At 56.4% G+C, this 18,683-nt stretch overlaps 1 protein-coding gene across 36 annotated transcripts in view; it reads right to left on the bottom strand.

Annotated features, from left to right (window-relative positions):
• TNS1 (tensin 1) overlaps nt 1–18,683 on the bottom strand; it is a 272,805-nt gene that overhangs the window by 62,088 nt on the left and 192,034 nt on the right. For all 36 annotated transcript variants that reach the window (XM_073304965.2, XM_073304974.2, XM_073304971.2 and 33 more), the window contains one exon: nt 4,688–6,475. In XM_073304965.2, coding sequence (XP_073161066.1) covers nt 4,688–6,475 — 1,788 coding nt within the window. The remainder of the gene's footprint in view (nt 1–4,687; nt 6,476–18,683) is intronic.

Here is an 18,683-nt window from a genome sequence, read left to right as displayed (position 1 = left end):
TCATTCCCGCTGGGGCACCTAGCCCTGACGGCTGGCAGCGGGCAGGACACTGGGCTAGAGGGACCTTTGGTCTGACCCAGCCTGGCCGTTCTGATGTTAGAGGATCAGCCCGTCGGTAATGAACAAACTCCTATTGAGGGGTCTACAGTGCAGCCCAGCTGGCTCATGCAGCTGCTGCCGGTGCCTTTCTGGGTCCACTGTCGGTCCCCAGGCTCTGGGGCTGGCAGGCAGCAGGGTCTCTCTGGGTGGGGGCTGCTGACATCCATCCCCGCTCCTGTGTAACCCTCCTTGTGGCACCCCCAGCCCCAGCCAGCCCTAGGAAATTGGAATTGTCCTGCTTGCAAGTCCCAGGGAGGAGGATGTTGTGTGAAATTCCCCACATACTTGCCTTGGGACAAACAGGCAACTTATAGCAGCGAGGGCCATAAATAACCCCCTCCCCCTGCCAGCAGCCGTCACCTCCTATCTTCTCTCCCGCAGCCTCCCCAGCTCCCGTGTCCAGGCTGCGCCCTGACTCACGCCACGTGCTGCTGGCTCTGCTCTCGGGACACCTTGTTCTCCCCTGATGTAAACAGGCCGCGCTGCCCTCTGTGCTGTGCTGTTCTTCCCCGCGACGGGCCACGAGCCTCCAATGGCGACATACGGCCCTGCTCCAGGGACAGCTCCCAGCGTGAGCCCACCCCCCGCCTCGCCCTGGTCCCTCACCTCCTCGGAGAACCGCATCCTACCACCAAGCGGCATCTGGCCTGGGCGGCACTTGGATCCAAGGGGAATCCGGGCTGACGCAGGCAGCTGTGTGGGTGACTCAACGGGGGTTTTGTTGAAGCCCAGGTCTTAGCCCTGATGTCCTGGCCCAAAGCGGCCCATAAATTACCCTGCAGTTTCAACTCCCAGAAACGGTTTACAGCCTCCTTTCCTGCCCTAACCTAGGACACATTGTGGCTGGGCGCTGTTAAGCAGCTACCACACTCCACTCCAGAGGTGGCTGCATTTCAGGGCTGGGCGAAGTGATTTGCGTACGCGATCCGTTTAGTAGCCAGGGAAAGGCTCTGGGATGTAAGGTGCTGCAGAAATGAGCACAGACACCATGGTTGGTTTGGGTTTTTTAAAAATCTCCAGTTTTCACTCCGTGATTTCCCTATAGCTTGGGGTGGGATGGAGGGGGCTGGGGGGGGGGAGAGAGGCGTATTCTCAGGGCATTAAAGGGACAGTCACTGTGTCCTTGAGCTGGGTGTTAGGATATAGATATTCAGGCCTGTCTGCAAAGGCCTGTACTCTAAGAATGTAGGTCTATTCTTACCACTTGGCTAGTTCTAGAGGTATAAAAGAAAGAATCAAAATCACTGTCTGCCGGTGTAAGGGCCTTCTCTCACTGCAACAGTCTGAGGCCCTGTGCTTAGGCTAAGGCCTTTGGCTACGCAGCAGAGGCAGCCCTAAGCTGGGAAGTGACCGGTCACCTCCTCCCATTCCCAACTAGTCACATTGAAAGAAGGTGCGATTGGGCTGCTAGGATACAATCCTGTCCTGATAATGCCCATCACCTCCAGAGAAAGGGAAGTGCCTAGAAAATGTAAAAGGAAACTTAGTTTGATAGCATCCTGTCTGGCAAGAACTCACTTATCAATAGCTGGGATGTGAAATCCTCACTTCTGTATTGTTTTGTCATGATAGTTGTACTCCTTTTCTTTTTGCGAATACAGACTAACACGGCTGTTACTCTGAAACCTGTCACTTTGCTATTGTTTGTCTGTATAATCTCTGTCTGGTTCTGTGATTGTTTCTGTCTGCTGTATAATTAATTTTGCTGGGTGTAAACTAATTAAGGTGGTGGGATATAATTGGTTAAATAATCATGTTACGGTAAGTTAGGATTGGTTAGTTAAATTTCAGGAAAATGATTGGTTAAGGTATAGCTAAGCAGAACTCAAATTTTACTATATAGTCTGCAGTCAATCAGGAAGTGTGGCGGGGGGGGGAAATGGGAATCATGTTTGGCTAAGGGCAGGAATGGGAACAGGGACACAGGTGTAAGGCTCTGTGGGGTCAGAGCTGGGAAGGGGGACACTAAGGAAGGAAACTGGAATCATGCTTGCTGGAAGTTCACCCCAATAAACATCGAATTGTTTGCACCTTTGGACTTGGGGGATTGTTGCTCTCTGTTCATGCAAGAAGGACCAGGGAAGTAAGTGGGTGAAGGAATAAGCCCCCTAACACTGCGGTAAACCAAGCCCATTGCTCAGGGCGTGAGGCTAACATGACAGCTGCAGCGGCCCCTTTCCCCACAATCCAGCAGCCAGCTTTCCCCGCAATCCACACCGGCACCAGCCTGCCAGGACCTGGCTCCCTCCTCTCTCCCTCCTTCTGCGGAGCAGTGACTCAGCCTGGGGGGGGGTGTAGGAGGGGTGGGGGTGTTTTGCAACTGAGCTGTGTTCCCTCCCTCTAATACCGTTGTGTTTCGAGGCCAAGGTGCTGGCTGGACTAAACCCTGCTCTGCCAAGCCCTGGAACTGGAGGCTGGATCGCAGCCCTGGCATTCCCACGGAAGGGCAATTACGGAGAGGAAGGCAGGGCGGCCACTGACAGAGCCAGGCACTGTGCATGCCCAGAAGCCACAGATTTATTCCCCAGGCCCGACGGGCCAAGAGGGACTTGGCTTCCTGCTTCCCAGGCTCAGGCTGGGGCCTGAGCTCTGAAGTTAGGCCAGGGGCGAACGGAGTCCCAAAGAGATGAGGCCAGTTGGCTATTCCGTCCACGCACCCTGTGCATGGTAAAAATGCCTCACTGGAATAGTCCCACTAGTCAATGACCATATCCATGGTGAACGCCTGTTACTACCAAGGAAGGCATCAATTCCCTACAGTGCACCTAACTGTGCCATACTATCCCATGGGGAAGTTACCTCCTGACCCCAACTGGGGGCCATATGCCCTGAAGCATCAGGATCAATGACAGACCTGGTTCTAAATATGCCCCCCAGTTATGCCATTTGTTTCCCCAGTGCAGATCCAAGCTCTGAGGCTGAATGGATAGTTTGACAACAGATCCAGGGGGTCATGTCTATGGGAAGACCTTCAGAGGGGTGTGACAATTTCCATTCTCCTGCCTGTTCAGAACAGAGCCAGCGTGCTCAAAACGTGGGAGACCAGGGGTCAATCTCCTGCTCCGCTACAGACTCTCTATGTGGCCTTAGGCAAGTCACTTGGCCTCTCTGTGTCTCTGTTCCCCATCTGTACACCTGGTGTGACGGCACTGCCCTGCTGTAAAGGGGGGTTGGGAGGATGATTACCCTGAAGACTGCAGGGTACTCAGAGTCTGTGATAATGGGAGCCACGTAAGTACAGCACCTAATACAAGCGGGAAGGTCCCACAGTGAGCATGACTGCTTTGGGCGCTAGGGGCTATCGCTGGGTATCTAAAGTGGAGTCCAGTCTGGCCATTCCAACTGATGTCTCCCAAGGAGGATAGCTACGGCTTGGCCTCCCACATGGGAGCCATGAACCCCACAAGCAAAACCTGGCCCCTGAACCCCTTTGAAAATCCATCACCGGGGGCAGTAGGGCCAACTCGCTGTTTTCTGCTTTTATAAGGTGCTGGCCTCTCCGCTTTTGTCCTGCCTCCTTCCTGCTCCCAGGCCGGACTGATCAGTCTGCTCCCAGCAGCTCCTCGCACAGGAAGCCGGCGCAATTTCCCTTTGGCTGCAGAGAGAGGAGCAGCAGAGGGAGCAGGAGGACAGCTGGAAGAGATCATCATCCGCAGCCACGACACACCTCTGCAGGCCGCTACGGTCCTAGAGCCAGCCCCAGCCCCCACCGCTCGACAGCCGCCAGCAAACGGGGCAGCAGGGCAGTTTGGAGCCGCCCCCAGACATGCCAGCGCTGATCCAGCCAGAGCTCTCAGGAAGGCGAAGCCAGACTGGCCATCTCATCAGAGCAGGCCAAAGGCTGTCGGGCCCTCTTTCCCGCACAGCTAGGCGCACGGAGTAACTAACGCAGCCACAGAGAAGCCCTGAGCTCAGCCGTGCTGCTCACGCGGTCCCCCGCCTCACCAGTTGGGCACTGCCCAGGGGCAGGGCAGTGGTCGAGCCTGGACAGCGAGGCCGTGCGGCAGACACCTCCCCTCCAGTCATGACCCCGTTTGCATGGAGAGGGGACTCTGGGAACAGGCTGAGGGACGTTTAACTCTTCCCTGAGCTCCCTCCTGTCCTGCGCATCTGCGTTTCGTCTCACCCTTCCCACAACTTCCATCCCTTTTTCCCTCTGCACCCCGTGCATGCTTCCCGGGTCCAACCCCGTTCCCAGGGACAGGCCCCGATTCTCCTCTCCTGGGCACCGCTCGTTGAGGAGGGGGTCTGGCTGAGCTCCCCGGGCTGCCTCTTCCCAAGAGCAAGGATAGAGAGGGTTCCCCTGGTATGTTAGGGGCCCAGAGAGCCTAGTTTCCAAGGGGGCCTGGAGCCAGGCTGGGGCATGGGGCACGGGCGCCTCCATCCCAGTGGGCCTCCCACGCAGCCAGAGCCTCGTTGGTGCGTTCATGGCTCCATTCTGCGTGTGGACGCAGCCGCAAGAGCCGGGCACGCAGGCCCCCACCCGCTCGCTGCATAACCCGCCCTCACCCAATAGTCGAGGACCAGTGCAGCCTGGCCCTGGGGTGACGGCCAGCCAGAGGTGGCACTGCAAATCAAAGCCTCTTACCTGCTACTCTGTGTGCCACCAGCCCTTCCAGGTTCAAGGGCTCTTCTTCCGAGGGTCTAGCAGGCTCTTGGTAATGCTCCGCTCCCTTCAGGGGCATCTGAACTTGGGCTGTCGCTGTGGGAGAGGGGGGCGACAGGATCAGGGGCTGCTGAGGCCGAACAGGGCTGTAAGCTGTTGCCAGAGGGATGGAAGAGGTTGGGGGGCTTCCCGGGGCGCGGCTGTAGCTCTTTGTCTGCGGCTCAGGAGGCTGCTGGTTCTGATAGCCGTAGGGTGAGTAGGACACCCCAAAATCCTGCGCCTTGGACTCTGGCTCTCCAGCGCCCCGGCCCACCTGGGCCGGCGGTCCTGGCAGATAGGCTTTGGACAGCGGTTCAGAAGCTGGTGGGGGCTGGGTGACAGCGGTGCCCATGGCATTGTGGGACACGCTCTCCGGCATGGCACCAAAGGCGTTGCTGGGTCTCGGCTGGGTCACCTGAGGGGCCGCCTGGCTCGGAAGGCCCAACGCTGGCTGGGCAGACAGAGAGGAGACCACCGGGCCAGGCTGCTCCTCTCTGGAGGCCACGGGGACGCTCTGGGACTTGTGCATCGTTGAGACAGACGGGTCCAGGTCCAGCATGAGCATGTTCAGTGCTTCTATCGACTGCTCGATCTCCTTCGGGGAGGCCACCCGGGGGAACTCAGGGATGCTGTGGCTCGGAGGGGGGGCCGCCGGCAAGGGGCTGGGCTGGGGGCTCGAACTGGAGACACTAGGGCTTTGGCTTTCCAGGCCGCCGTCTTGCTGACGGGAGGGCGGCCTGCTCCCACCGCTGCTGCCACCGCCTAGCTGCTGCCAGGCGTTGAGCCCCCTCTGCACGGCTTCCCGGCTGCTGGTGCTCCGAGCTGGCGCCGGGGGGAGCTGGAGGCCCGGCTCGGCGGCTGGGTAGGACTGAGAATGGTACATGTCGCTGGAGTCAAAGCCGTACAGGTAGGGCTGCGTGGTGGCCGGCGGCCGGGGCTGCAGCCAGCCGGGCTCAGGGAAGCCGGCTGGCTGCTGCCGGTAGTCGGACAGGTTCTCCTGAGCAGACACCGAGGGCCGGATCTGGCTCAGCAGGGGCTGGGGGTGTCGCCCCATCATGCTCCGCAGCGTGTTCTGGTTGTTGTAGGGGTACCCCCCGTTGATCAGCGGCTCCGAGTCATACAGCCCCTCCTTGTGCAGCTTGTCCACGCCGTCGAAGCTGGACGGGCCGTTGGGCAGGCAGGAGAGGCTCTCCATCCGGGGCACCTCCTGGTAGCCAACCTCGCTGGCGTTGGTGATGCCGTCGCAGGAGGAGAGGGTGCCCAGGCTGCCGACACTCTGCCCGTCCTGGTTGGGCAGGTCGTCGTCCAGGATGTCCGTCTCCCGCTCGGCCACCAGGGCGGGGGCGCTCCCGTTGACGTGCACCTGGGCCGGCACCACGTGGCGCCCCGGGAGGGCAGAGCTGCCGGCCGGCGCCGCCCCGGGGTGGCGGTTGCGCATGGGGGCTTCGCTCTCCAAGCCGAAGCCGCTCAAGAGGCGCTCGAGCTCCCGCTTCTCCTCGGGGGTCAGTGCCGGGGGGCCGCCGGCAGGCGCCGCCTGCTCGTCGGTCTTGTCGGTAGCGGTGGAGTTGCCCGAGTCGCTGCTGACAGACAGCGTGTGCTCAAGGTGGTTGGGCGCCGCAGAGAGGGGGGCGCGGCTGGCGTTGACGGCGCCGGTGCTACCGTGGAGCGAGTCTTTCTTCTTCACCTTGGCGTAGAGGCTCCCGTCCAGCGGCCCCTGAGTGTGCCCAAGCTCTGCATGGGGAGAAGGGAACAAAGCAGATCAACAATTCGCTCGGGGCGGGAGAGCGAGCTAATGGCTCCCATTAAGCACCGATGGCTTCGAAGTTTGAACGCTGAGATAAGGGCCCTGTCAGCCAGCTGCCGAGCACTCAGCCTCCCCGTGAAATACGCACCACATTCCCACCACTCTCCTGCGGACGCTTGCTCTGCCGGAGACGCCGGCGGTGTGTCCTCTGCGGCTAACGTGGCCCCAGAGGAGACGGCGTCTACTGAGATGTTACTGGAAACCTGCTTTCACTGCGCTGAAAGCACAGGATGCTTTGCAGGCTGGATCGATAGAGCATTGATGTGAGCTCTCCCGCAAGGTTCAAACTGGAAAGGGGGCTGCGTGAGGCGTATGGCCCTGCGAGACTGGAAAGCAGCCCCAGACCCCCTGACCGCCTGCCCATTGCAGGCCACAGAACCTCACCCACCCACTCCTGCAATAGACCCCTAAGCTCTGGCTGAGTTAGTGAAGTCTCAAAGACTTCAAGTTACAGAGAATCCACGGATTAAACCTGCAAGTGACCTGTGCCCCATGCTGCAGAGGAAGGCAAAAACCCCACGGTCTCTGCCAATCTGACCAGGGGGAAAATTCCTTCCCAACCCCAAATCTGGCGATCAGTCAGACCCTGAGCTTGTGGGAAAGACCCAGCAGCCAGACCCCTGGGACAGAATTCTCTGTAGTGACTCAGGGCCCTCCCCATCCGGTGTCCCATCCCCGGCTGTTGGGGATATTTGCTGGTAGCAGTAGAAGGTCGGCCACCTGCCATTGTAGGCAGTGTCATCATCCCAGCCCCTCCGTACACTTATCACGCTCAGTCTTGAAGCCAGCCCCCACTGCTCCCCTGGAAAGGCTGTTCCAGAACTTCTCACACAAACAAGGTGGATGGATGGATCTTAGATTCCAGGCCAGAAAGGATTATTGTGATCATCCAGTCTGACCGGACAGGCCAGAGAACTCCCCTAAAATAATCCGCTCTAGCTCAAAAGGAGGCATTTTTTAAAAAAATCCAACCTTGATTTTAAAATAGCCAGTGATGGCAAATCCACCAGATCCCGTGGTAAATTGTACCAATGGTTAATTACTCTCGCTGGTAACATTTATGCCTTATTTCCAGTCTGGATTTGTCTAGCTTCAATTTCCAGCCATTGGGTATTTGTCTGTGAGGTCAGGGGTTCTCGGTGTTTTTCTTTCTGAGGCCCCCCAACATGCTATAGAAATTCCAGGGCCCAGCACGGGGGCCTGTGGGCTTCAGCCACTGGAGGACAAGGGGCTTGGGTTTTAGACATGCAGGGCTGGGGGCTCAGGGCTCTGAGCTTCAGCCACATGGATAGGGGGACTCGAGGCTCTAGCCACCAGATTGGGGTGGGGCACAAGGCTTCAGCCCTGCGGGGATGGGGGCTTCTTCCCCATTGGGCTGAGGGCTCAGGACTTCTGCCCCATGGGGGAGGGAGTGGGGTTCAGGGCCCCAGGCTTCAACCACTGGGGTAGGGGTGGGGGGGGCTTGCTGCTTCAGCACCAGGGATCCAGGATCCTGGCTTTAGCCATACAGGGCAGGGGGACTTGGGGATTTAGCCCTGTGAGGCAGGGGGACTCAGGGCTTCTGCCTGCCCCATGGGGCACTAGGGGTTAGGGCTCCCAGCTTTAGGCTCCCGGCTTTAGCCCCGCATGGCATCAGGGCTCCTGGCTTCATCCCCATGGGGCTCTGGGGTTCACTGGACATGCACCAGCTTGAAGATGATTCTCCTTTAACGGTTACATTTTAAAACTGTTAGCCAGTTTTAAATCCATTTAATGGATCTATCCCTTCCTCCTTCCCTTGCTCCCCCCCAGAGAATCAGAGCCTCTCCTGGGGCCAGCCCACACAGCAGCATTTTAGACCGATACAATTGTGACCCCGGACACCGCTCTTGTGACGACGTGACCACGTTTCCGCCACGACAGCCTCACAAGCCAAATGGGGTCCCGCTGCGGGACGAGACCCGGGCTACCCGCCTGCAGGAAGCAGCCTGCTCCGTTCTGAACCTTGCGCTCCATGACCGAGCCCCGGCAGGTCGACGCCGTAAATCAGACGCCATCGCCTCGCCATAGAGCTATGCCGAGTCAGCTGTTCAGTTTGGGAGACTCCGCCATGCTCCGTTTGTACCGACTGACCTCATGCCCAAGCGAAGCAACCAGCCGCTTCGGACCCCACCCTCTTGCGGGCCCTACAACCCTAGTTCTGCAGATCCCATCCGGGCCTGATCCCGGCATGGGAGCAACCTCACAGCCTGCTCCCTCATGCTGGCACGTTGGGGCTCTGCAAAGTGCAGGGGCAGCTGTCGTCCTCCAGGTGACTTTCAGGTTTTTCCAAACTGGTCCTCCAGCCTTAATTTTAAACTGCTCTCTGCTCCAGGGCTGCCCGGGGCTCCAATGCCCTGGGCGAATGCAGGGAATTGGGGAAGATGGGCTGCTTCAAATGGGCCCAGGTACCGGAAGAATGTCGTCCCGTATCAAAGGCGCTGCCTTGGCACTGAGTGTGGCATGGAATACCAGAGCAAGCTGTCCATTTCCCCACTCCGCCCTCTCCCCCCGTTGGAGTCTCTCCATTTCTTTTTCCAGATCCCCAGTGAGGTTTCCTGGAAGGCCATGGAGGCAACATTAAACGCTTTCTTTTTAGAGGAAAAAGTGACTCTTCCTTGGCCGCGAGCCAGAGGCCAGACTGAGAGCCGGAAGACGGCCTCATGCGACAGTGTGAAATCAGAACACTCTGATCTGCAGGCAAACACATCGCACAGGGACACCCCGCCGCGAGCGACCGTGCCACAAAGTGTGTGCACACACAAAATCACAGCAATACCCCTGCCAGGAGCGCACATCGAGCCACGCAAACACCCAGCAACATGCACACGACAGGTGTGTGCCCATGCACACGCTGTGTATGCAGACTCACACACGGCAACTCCCCCGCATTGCGTGTGCACCCATGTGCCCACACAGCAACCCTCTGGGCAACTATTTCTTGATTAAGGACGGCAAAAAGTCCTCTCTGTACCGCGCATATGCCACCACCAGAGTGGGACATACAAACCTAGGGAAACCGAGTTCGAGATGGGGGGTTTTGATCCAAAGCGAGCGCGGTGAAGTCTCTTTTCCGATTTCCGCGGGCTTTGGATCAGGCCACAAATTCTTACCATAACAACACTCATTCTACACGGTAGCATTCACTTTCAGCCCTCAGCCCTTCGCTAGGTTTTTGTGCAGATGTAGCCAGGTTACGTTCAGTCGAAAGCAAGTTCAGCCCACTGAACGGGTCCTGGGACATCAGGGGTTAAATCTCCTTCTGTCCCAGCAGTCTGAGACCGTGGGCTGGGAAGGATGATTAAGATTTTCCGAGGGAGAGATGCCCAGCCCCGCCATGGCTTCCAATGGCTCTGTACAGCCCTGTCAAACCGGCCGGTCCCCAGCCTTACTCTAGCAACTGCTAGGCGAACTGTCAAACGAAGGGAATTGGGCACCCAGAGCCCCGGAGAGCGCCCAGCCTTCTCCTGCCTATTGACACACCTCTGCCCCGCTTTGTGGGGAGGATGCTGATCCAACCTTCCTCCACGACACGGCTCTGCGGGGAAGCCAGGGTTTGACTCAGCGGAGCTCTCTTCCCGGAGGGGAGAACCTGAGCAATGCCTCCTTCCAGACCAGCTCCCTGGAGCTCTCCCGGGCTCACCCCACCAGCCAGGTCCACAATTCTCTAGGCTCTTTGCTGCCACTCAGGATGGGCTGAGTTCCTCGCGCCGAAGCACAAGCATGACAGAAACAACAGACAGCGACTCTAGGGGTGCCCTGGGAGGCTGGGCACAAGCCCCGGAGAGGCAGGAATAACGTGCCTGCAGGTTATGTCCACATCAAATAAATAAAGCACGTGGGCCAGGGGAAATAGAGGGAAGAGGCTTGAATTAGCACCCTGATTCAGAACCCGCCCTGCTGCTGGGAGAAGCATCTCAAAAGCATCTGCAGAATGGCCTTCTGGCAGGGGATGGGGGGGATTTTTAAAGCTCAAGGCAAGGCCAGCACAGTCCCAAAGTGGCCTGTGGACCAGATTCTCCTTGAGAGGGATGTAGGCAACGAGCCAGCAGGGAGGCCAAGCTGTGGGGACAAACAGCCCAGCTAGCTCAAAGCGGGAGCTTGATAAGTTTACACATGGGATGATACGCCAGGACTGGGCTCTGTGACCCATGGGTACAGTGGCCAATTTTGGTTGGATGCATTCCTGGGGATTTCATCACATGACATAATCTTTAATTAAAGAGTCGTCTTTAATTCCTGGAGACTCCAAGCAAATCCTGGAGGGTTGGCAACCCTACCCACGAGGCCCTTGCCAGGCTGATGGCCTAAGTCCCCAGCCCTCTTCCAAGTGTTGCTGTCTGATGGGAGATCCTAGGGGACGTCTACATTGCAATACAAGAGCCGAGGCACCGCTGTGACTAGCCCTGTCATCTCACTCAGACGATGGGGCTACAAATTGCAGGGTAGATGTTCGAGCACCACCCAGCCCAAACTGACCGGGGGAATTCAGGAGATAGAGGCCTCCCAGCCCAAGGAGCTCGCCCCCAGCCTGCGGTCTCCATGGAGTTGCACCAAGCTCTGCTACTGGCTAAGCTGGGCTGGCTCAGAGCGATTGGAGCCAAATTATTTCCTGCTCTGATTTAGCCCTTTCCACCATGGTTCGGAAACCCCGACCGCTCGGTCCCAGCAGACGCCCACGAGGCAGGTAAAAACAACCAGCTGCAGGCGGGTTAAGTGACTCACCCATGCCATACGAGGAGTCGGTGTCAGAACTGGGACTATAACTCAGGGCTCTTGACTCTTGCACCTGTGTTTTAACCGCTAGACAACACTGTACAAGAGCAACTTGCTCACAGACGGATGGAGATGAGAGACAGAAAAACCCTCCTGAATCCACTTATGCACCCTCATGCAGCAGATACAGCCCAAACTCATGGCTTTCAGATCGCTTTGGAGGACACAGAACTAGCATCCTAGCTCTCTGGGCCTGAATCCGGACCATCCTTTTGGGTCCGACAGGGCAGGGAGCAGGGTTCAAAATGACAAAACGCTTCTACTGCCATGAAACAAAGCATTACGATTCTCTCTGCTGTGATGGAGAGGGAGGGGCAGATTCGCCACTTTCACAGCAAAACTGGCAGAATCCCAGCAAGCGGGCACCTGCTCCCATGGTCAGTTGTCAGACACGAGTGCAAAGCCAAACTAGGGACAGTCAGTCCGACTCTCTGTCCAATGAGAAAGCCCCACCTCATCTGTCTCTTATGTTCCCCTAGACCATCTGGGATGGTAGCAGCATCCTCACCGTGGCGTGCAGAGCACCCACCATTAGCTTATTGACTCAGCGGCTTTTATTTTTCAAAGGTATCTGACACTACAAGAGTGGTTTTTGTTCGATCCACCTGTGTTGATTCAGGCAGGGAGGATGGAAAAGGATCCAAAAAAACCCTCCAGGCTTTGCTAGAGGAATTCCCCAGTCTGTTCTACCCCTCGCCCACCACCGTCCTCTCTGATCCCACGGACCCAGGCACACTGATAGAAACAGCACGACTCTCCAATTCTCTGACGGCTTTACCCTGCTCCCTGGCCTTCATCCCCCTGCCTGTCCCTTCCCCTTTGCGCAGAGAGAAATCGAACAGCAAACAGACTGTAGGAAAGGAGAGAGTGGCTGATCTAGCGGCTGATTCAGATCAATCCAACTTTCTCCAAACACTTGTGGCCACATTCAAATCTGCTTCTCAAACAGCCAGCCAGGTACTTGATGATGGTGCAAAGCAGGTTTGACACAGCAGAGCATAAACCGCTGCCCAAGAGGAAGGGAAACAAGCGAATCGGCCTCTACGCCGCCGGCAGATCGCAGGGGGAGGGGAAAGACAGCACAGGAGAGAAGCAGAGTCAGAATCACCTGGGGATGTGGCTACTTGATTTGGTCGATGCTCGGGTGAGCTGAGTCCCCCATCCCAAGATTCCTCCCCGCAGTGTGACCAACTCTGCCCGTTGGGCTCTGAGCCCCAGCGTAAATCAGTACAGCTCCACTGACTCCAGGGCTGAATTACACCCACTTGGAATCCGGCCCCGGGTCGTTTCCAAACGTGTGGCCCCGAAGTGACAGCTAGGCTGGCTGGCAGGTGGGGACCGCGCGACCCTGCGACGGGACGGGGAAGCACGGGAATCAGGCTGGGTTCCCAACAGGAGCTCCAGGCATTCACTCAGCCCCTGCCCTTCAATCCCGACAGGGTTTCCGTTTCATCGTCTGCTCAGCTATGAGGCTCAGCAGTGCCAAGGAGCCGTCCCTGCCCTCAGTGGGGAAGTGCTGAGATCTGCCTGGCTCTAGGGTGTTGTTAAACAGCAGATTACAGTCACCCATCTGGCAAACCAAATCTGGTCAGATTCCCGAGGAAGCAAAGCCCAGCCAGAGTCAGAACTTACCAGCTGGATGGAAGGAAAACACCCAGCAGAAGAGGAGGAACTGGGTTAATTTCCTTCCCTCGCTGTTCACTCCCTTTTCCTTCAGTGCCGGAGCTTTCTAAGAGTTCCTGAGAGACGACAGCCCCAGCTCTGCCTGTCTCCTGCCCTGCCTCTCTGCCTGTCAGGGACTGGAGCGGGGTGTTTCCTGGCTCGTGGGATAAAACGCCGTCTGTAATTTCAGCCAGTTGGATCCCAAGGATTTATCATCCTGCAGCTATGTGATTTTAGCATGACATCACAGAGGCTGCGAGTCCAGCAGCTTAGCACTGGGCGGCTGCACCGCACAGCCGCTAGACAGAGCGCTCGCCCAGAGCCGGGCGGAGAGAGGGAAGGAGGTGGAGAAAGGGAGGAGAGGTGAATGGGCAGAGAGTGTGGCGGGGCAGGGGATGAAGAGAGGCAGACAACGGAAAGTCAGAAACCAGAGACAGACAGCCCAAAAGAGGAGGTGATTTTTCCATTCCCTCTGGGCCCCAGCTTTTTGCGAATGGGACCACACAAGGGACGTCCGTGCTCTTCCAGCTGTGGAACAATCACATGGGAAGGAGCGGGGTTAAACAGAGCCTGGGGCTAACAGAGTGACACCGGGACAAATTCACCGATTGAACCCCACTGAAGGCAATGGAAGGGTGAGAACTTAGCCCCCATCGAGAAGGAAGCAGAGATACATAGACAGACAGACAGAGGGGGTGTATGGGGATAGATAGATAGATAGATAGATAGATAGATAGATAGATAGATAGATAGATAGATAGATAGATAGATAGATAGATAGATAGATAGATAGAGCAGGTGTATGGGGATAGACAGAATCATAGAACTGGAAGGGACCTCGAGAGGTCATCTAGTCCAGTTGCCTACACTCAAGGCAGGACTAAGTATTATCTAGACCATCCCTGACAGGTGTTAGATAGATAGATAGATAGATAGATAGATAGATAGATAGATAGATAGATAGATAGATAGATAGATAGATAGATAGATAGATAGTGTGTATAGGAACTGATGGATGGATAGAGGGATGGATAGAGGGGGTGTATGGGGATTGATGGACTGATAGAGGGGGTGTATGGGGATTGATGGGTGGATAGAGGGATGGATAGAGGGGGTGTATGGGGATTGATGGGTGGATAGCAGGATGGATAGAGGGGGTGTATGGGGATTGATGGAGGGATAGAGGGATGGATAGAGGGGGTGTATAGGGATTGATGGATGGATAGATAGATAGAAAGAAAGAAGGGGTGTATTGGGATTCTGCTGTACCCCACTCCAGACATTTTCACCAGAGAAAGCCAAAGCTGAACCCCACCCACTGCTTTCCACTCGTGACCAATCTCACCCATGTTCTGAGCTTCAGCCCCATTCAGGCATCTCCCAAAGTTGGGATGCTTCTCCAAAGCAGATTTCCTGTGGCACTCAGCTCCTTTAGTCTAGAAAGCAGGCTGCAAACCTTGCACAGAGCAAAGGTGATTTTTGGTGACGTTTCCAGAGGAGAGGATGCTTGCCATTCATCACCAACCTTTATTTTTTGGACTATTATGATACTTGGCTGAGGAACACCAACCGCTTACAACAAAGACAGGTTTCAGAGTAACAGCCGTGTTAGTCTATTCGCAGAAAGAAAAGGAGGACTTGTGGCACCTTAGAGACTAACCAATTTATTTGAGCATGAGCTTTCGTGAGCTACAGCTTCTGATGAAGTGAGCTGTAGCTCACGAAAGCTCATGCTCAAATAAATTGGTTAGTCTCTAAGGTGCCACAAGTCCTCCTTTTCTTACAACAAAGAGTCTCTCCTGGGGACTGAAATCTACTGGCCAGTTATAGTAGGCAGGTGACTACCGTACAGCTTTCAGCTTACTTCTTGGGTTTGGCTGGCCCAAAAAAACTGCAAGAAGAGGTGTTTCCAGAAATCATCTGTATTTCCATCTACTATTCTCAACAAAACCAGGAAGCTCAGAACAGAACAAGAGTAGGTTCTGGTCTGGTTAAGGAGTCTTGAACAAAGCCCTAGTGTGGGGCGTTTTTATTCAAACCGGGACAGGCATCGCAGCTTAAATAGCATCAGGACAGGGCAGTCTCAGGGCCTGGAAAATCCTTCCCCAACCTTCTGGAGGTTTGAAACACAAAGGCATTCTCACAAGCCATGCAAGGGCACGCAGTTCGGCCTCCTGTGATTTTAGCAGCCAGGTTTAGCGCTGGAAGATCTTCTAGTGCACACGTTCCAAACACAACTCCAGCCAGACGGGCTCTTACGCGCTCGCGCTCTCTTATTCAGACAGGGTTAAGTTTCAAGGAAACTTCGACAGTGAAAATAAAGAATAACTTTCACTAGGTATTAACCATTTTTTCCTACTTTTCCTAGACAAAAGAGGCTGCACAAGACATCCTACCCATCGAGAGAGCCCAGCTGGCACCGTGCCCTCTGATGGCAGAACACAGATGGGGAATACTCCAGAGAGGTGTCCAGCACCCAGGACTCTAGGTTTTGGACGCCCCATGCCACTCCAAATCAGGGTGAAGATTCAGCGTTTGAATTATGAAAAATACCCCAAAGCGGGGATGATTCTAACACTTGCTCTCCACCTTGGTATCCCAACATGCTTGGCAAACATTCCTGCCGCGAGGCTCACAGCAACCCGTGGGAATAGGTGAGAATGACAGTCCCCATTTAACAGATGGGGAAACTGAGGCCCCAGGAAGTCAAGTGTCTTGAAGAAGTTTGCTCTTCTGCCGCCTGGTCCCATGCGGTAGCCACTAGACAATGCTGCCCCCTCAAAGCTCTGATCTATCTGAATTTTCTGGGAAGCTCATGAAAACAGGCTCTGTCCCAGTTGTTTAGCATTTCCCTTTTTGGAGCCAGGGCGTGGATGTGAAACAGACAAGCAGGATGAGCTGGGTTAGTTTGGAAGACAGGGAACATTTCGGGGGTTGAGTTTCTGCCAAAGGTTCAGGTCGGCTCTTATTGTTGGTGAGCCGGTTCAGGAGCCAGTGGGGTGGCAGTGACTCCAGAAGGGCATCTGGCCACCTTCTCCATCATCATAAGGGGTATGTCTACCTGCCAATCGGAGCTGTGCCTGCAGCAAGCATGGAGAGACCCGAGCTGGCTCTGCTTGCGCTCGAGAGAGGAAGACCTGGCAGCACGGGCTGGTTGCTCAGGGACACAGAACAGGGTCCCAGGCAGGTTTGTATGGCCCAGGTTACAGATGCTTCCCGGCTCTTGTTAGTGGAGCCAGCAGACTCGCACCCTCGGGCACATCTCCACCCGCTGCATGCCCACCACCGACGGCAGCGTGGACGGACTCGGTATGTCCAATGTCCCTCGCGACTGCGCCGGTCCTGCTAACGAGAACCCCCTGAGTACCAGCCAGTCCTGCACCCCTCTGCCTTAACATCACGGAACGGGCACAGAGCCCAAGCCAGCGGAGGGGAAAACCAGAGTTCTTCAACCTTAGGCCATGTCTACACTCGCGAGCTTACAACTCATGTAGCCGCTCGGTGCCGACAGGAGAGAGCTCTCCCAGGCTTTGGCTGTACCGTGGGCTCTTGGGTGCCACGCCGTAGCTGAGAAGGGGGCAGGACCTGCACTCCCCCAGACCACCGCCACCCTGGTTAATACATGCTGCCGGCTGCCCCTGGGCAGGCTGTGATCGGCTCCTGTTGGCGCAGTGCTGCGTGACAGACTGAGTCTTGCTCCCACGCTGCCTCCTGGACCCAGCCCACCTCTCAGGGTGCCTGTCCCAGGTCTCATCACCGGGCACCTGCCCCAGGCCCTTCGCACTGCAGCCACCATCCCCGTCTTCTCCTCCCCAGCCACCTCCTGCCCTGCTGCTCCCACCGGGTAACTCGTCCCTGTGAGCACAGGCCAGAGGAGAGGCTGTGGCTCACTCCGCTCTGCAGGCAAGTGGAAGGGATGGGTTTTGGAATGGGGTGGGGAGATCACCCAAATCGTCAAGACGCAGAGCTCAGGGGTGCGGCTCCAGCCCGCCCTGCGCCACCTAGTTAAGGAACGTGATGAGCTCCGGCAGTGCCAGAGGCTGATGGGACGCAGGAGCAGACCCGAGCCCGGTGAGCGCTGTGGGTGTGCCAGGAAAGGGAGCAAGAGATCAAACCGCCGGCCGGGGAGAGAAGGGAGGGGCGGTGGCTCCAGCATCTGCAGAATGTTTTAAAGGCCTAGGCAGACCAAGCCCACCGCCACGCCAGGCTGCTGTAAACACAACCCCAGGAAGGCAATGGGGGAGCAATTCCAGCAGCAGCGAGAGGCTCATGCCAAAGCGATTACTCAGGTGGGGAATTAGCAAGTCTCCTGCAGATGTCGGAGCTGGACGCGGGTCAAAGGCATCCAATCTCCCATCACCAGCCCATAAAGTCCTTTCACAGACGACATTCAAAATCGCTTAGCTAACAGCAGACTGGGGGCGGGGTGGGGAAGGTGGGGGAGAAACAGAGAAAGTGGGGAACCGGGGAAGGTGGAGAGATTTAGGGGAGGAATGGACAGAACCATTGCTGTGGAGAAGCTATGGCAGGGCTGTGTGAGCACTGCCTAGGGGGCCACGCTGCCCCATAACGAACCGTGGGACTGATTTCATGACACACATCCTGAGGTAAAGACGTGCATGGGCCGGGGTCCCCCTGCCATACAGTACATCAGCACACGCACCGCCCAGGGCCCCAAACTCCCACTGGCTTCCCCAGGAGTCATACGCACACCTGTGTGCTGCAGGACTGGGACTAGCAGATCAGGGAAAGGGATTTCTGGAGGCCACCTGGCAGACGGTTAAAGCCGGGGACTGACAGGACACTCCAGGGTTCTCAGCTTGGCTCTGGGAGTGGAGCAGTGTATGCTAGAGAGTAGAGCTGTGGGGGGAGTCAGGACTCCTGGGTTTCCACTGGTGCATGGGGTGGAAAATCTCTGAGTTAAAAAATGTTCACATTTGGGTGCCTAACGTTTGGCCCACACATCCCTACTGAGGCACTAAAATAAACGGCCCAATTACCCCCCCTTACAGCCCTTACTGGAGTCAAAGGGAGTCGCGCATGTTCAGCACCCTGGCTTACTTAGCTGCCTAAATACGGACACCGGTGTCTAACTGCAGGCACCTACATTGAAAAATGTTGGCCTTACTGGGGGTAAAGGCAGCGACAGGCCAACACCCAGGAGCAGTAAGAACAGACGTGGCGTGTGTTGTTCAAGGTAATGCGACGTTCCGTGACTTCCACGTTTTTTTCCGAGGCCAGGACATAACATCTATTCCTTGGGATCCAGGTCCCCATTACAAGCCCCTGCAGAGGATGGATCTAAACTGTTCTCAGTGGAGCAATGGTCTCAAGTTGCAGAGGGGGAGGTTTAGGTTGGATATTGGGAAAAACTTTTTCACTAGGAGGGTGGTGAAGCACTGGAATGGGTTACCTAGGGAGGTGGTGCAATCTCCATCCTTAGAGGTTTTCAAGGCCTGGCTTGACAAAGCCCTGACTGGGATGATTTAGTTGGGGATTGGTCCTGCTTTGAGCAGGGGGTTGGACTAGATGACCTCCTGAGGTCCCTTCCAACCCTGAGATTCTCTGATTCTATGAATTTCCAGTGACAGAAGGAAGGGCCGGCCTGGCAGCCCCAGGCTGGGAGGCAACGGGCTGCTGAAGGTACAGAGGGATCGAATGTCCACTTCCTTCCCGCCC

Source organism: Lepidochelys kempii, chromosome 11 (genome assembly GCF_965140285.1).
Source record: "Lepidochelys kempii isolate rLepKem1 chromosome 11, rLepKem1.hap1, whole genome shotgun sequence".
NCBI lineage: Eukaryota > Metazoa > Chordata > Testudines > Cheloniidae > Lepidochelys > Lepidochelys kempii.
Note: the sequence above shows the minus strand (reverse complement) of the source record. Positions and strands in the feature narration are given on the sequence as shown.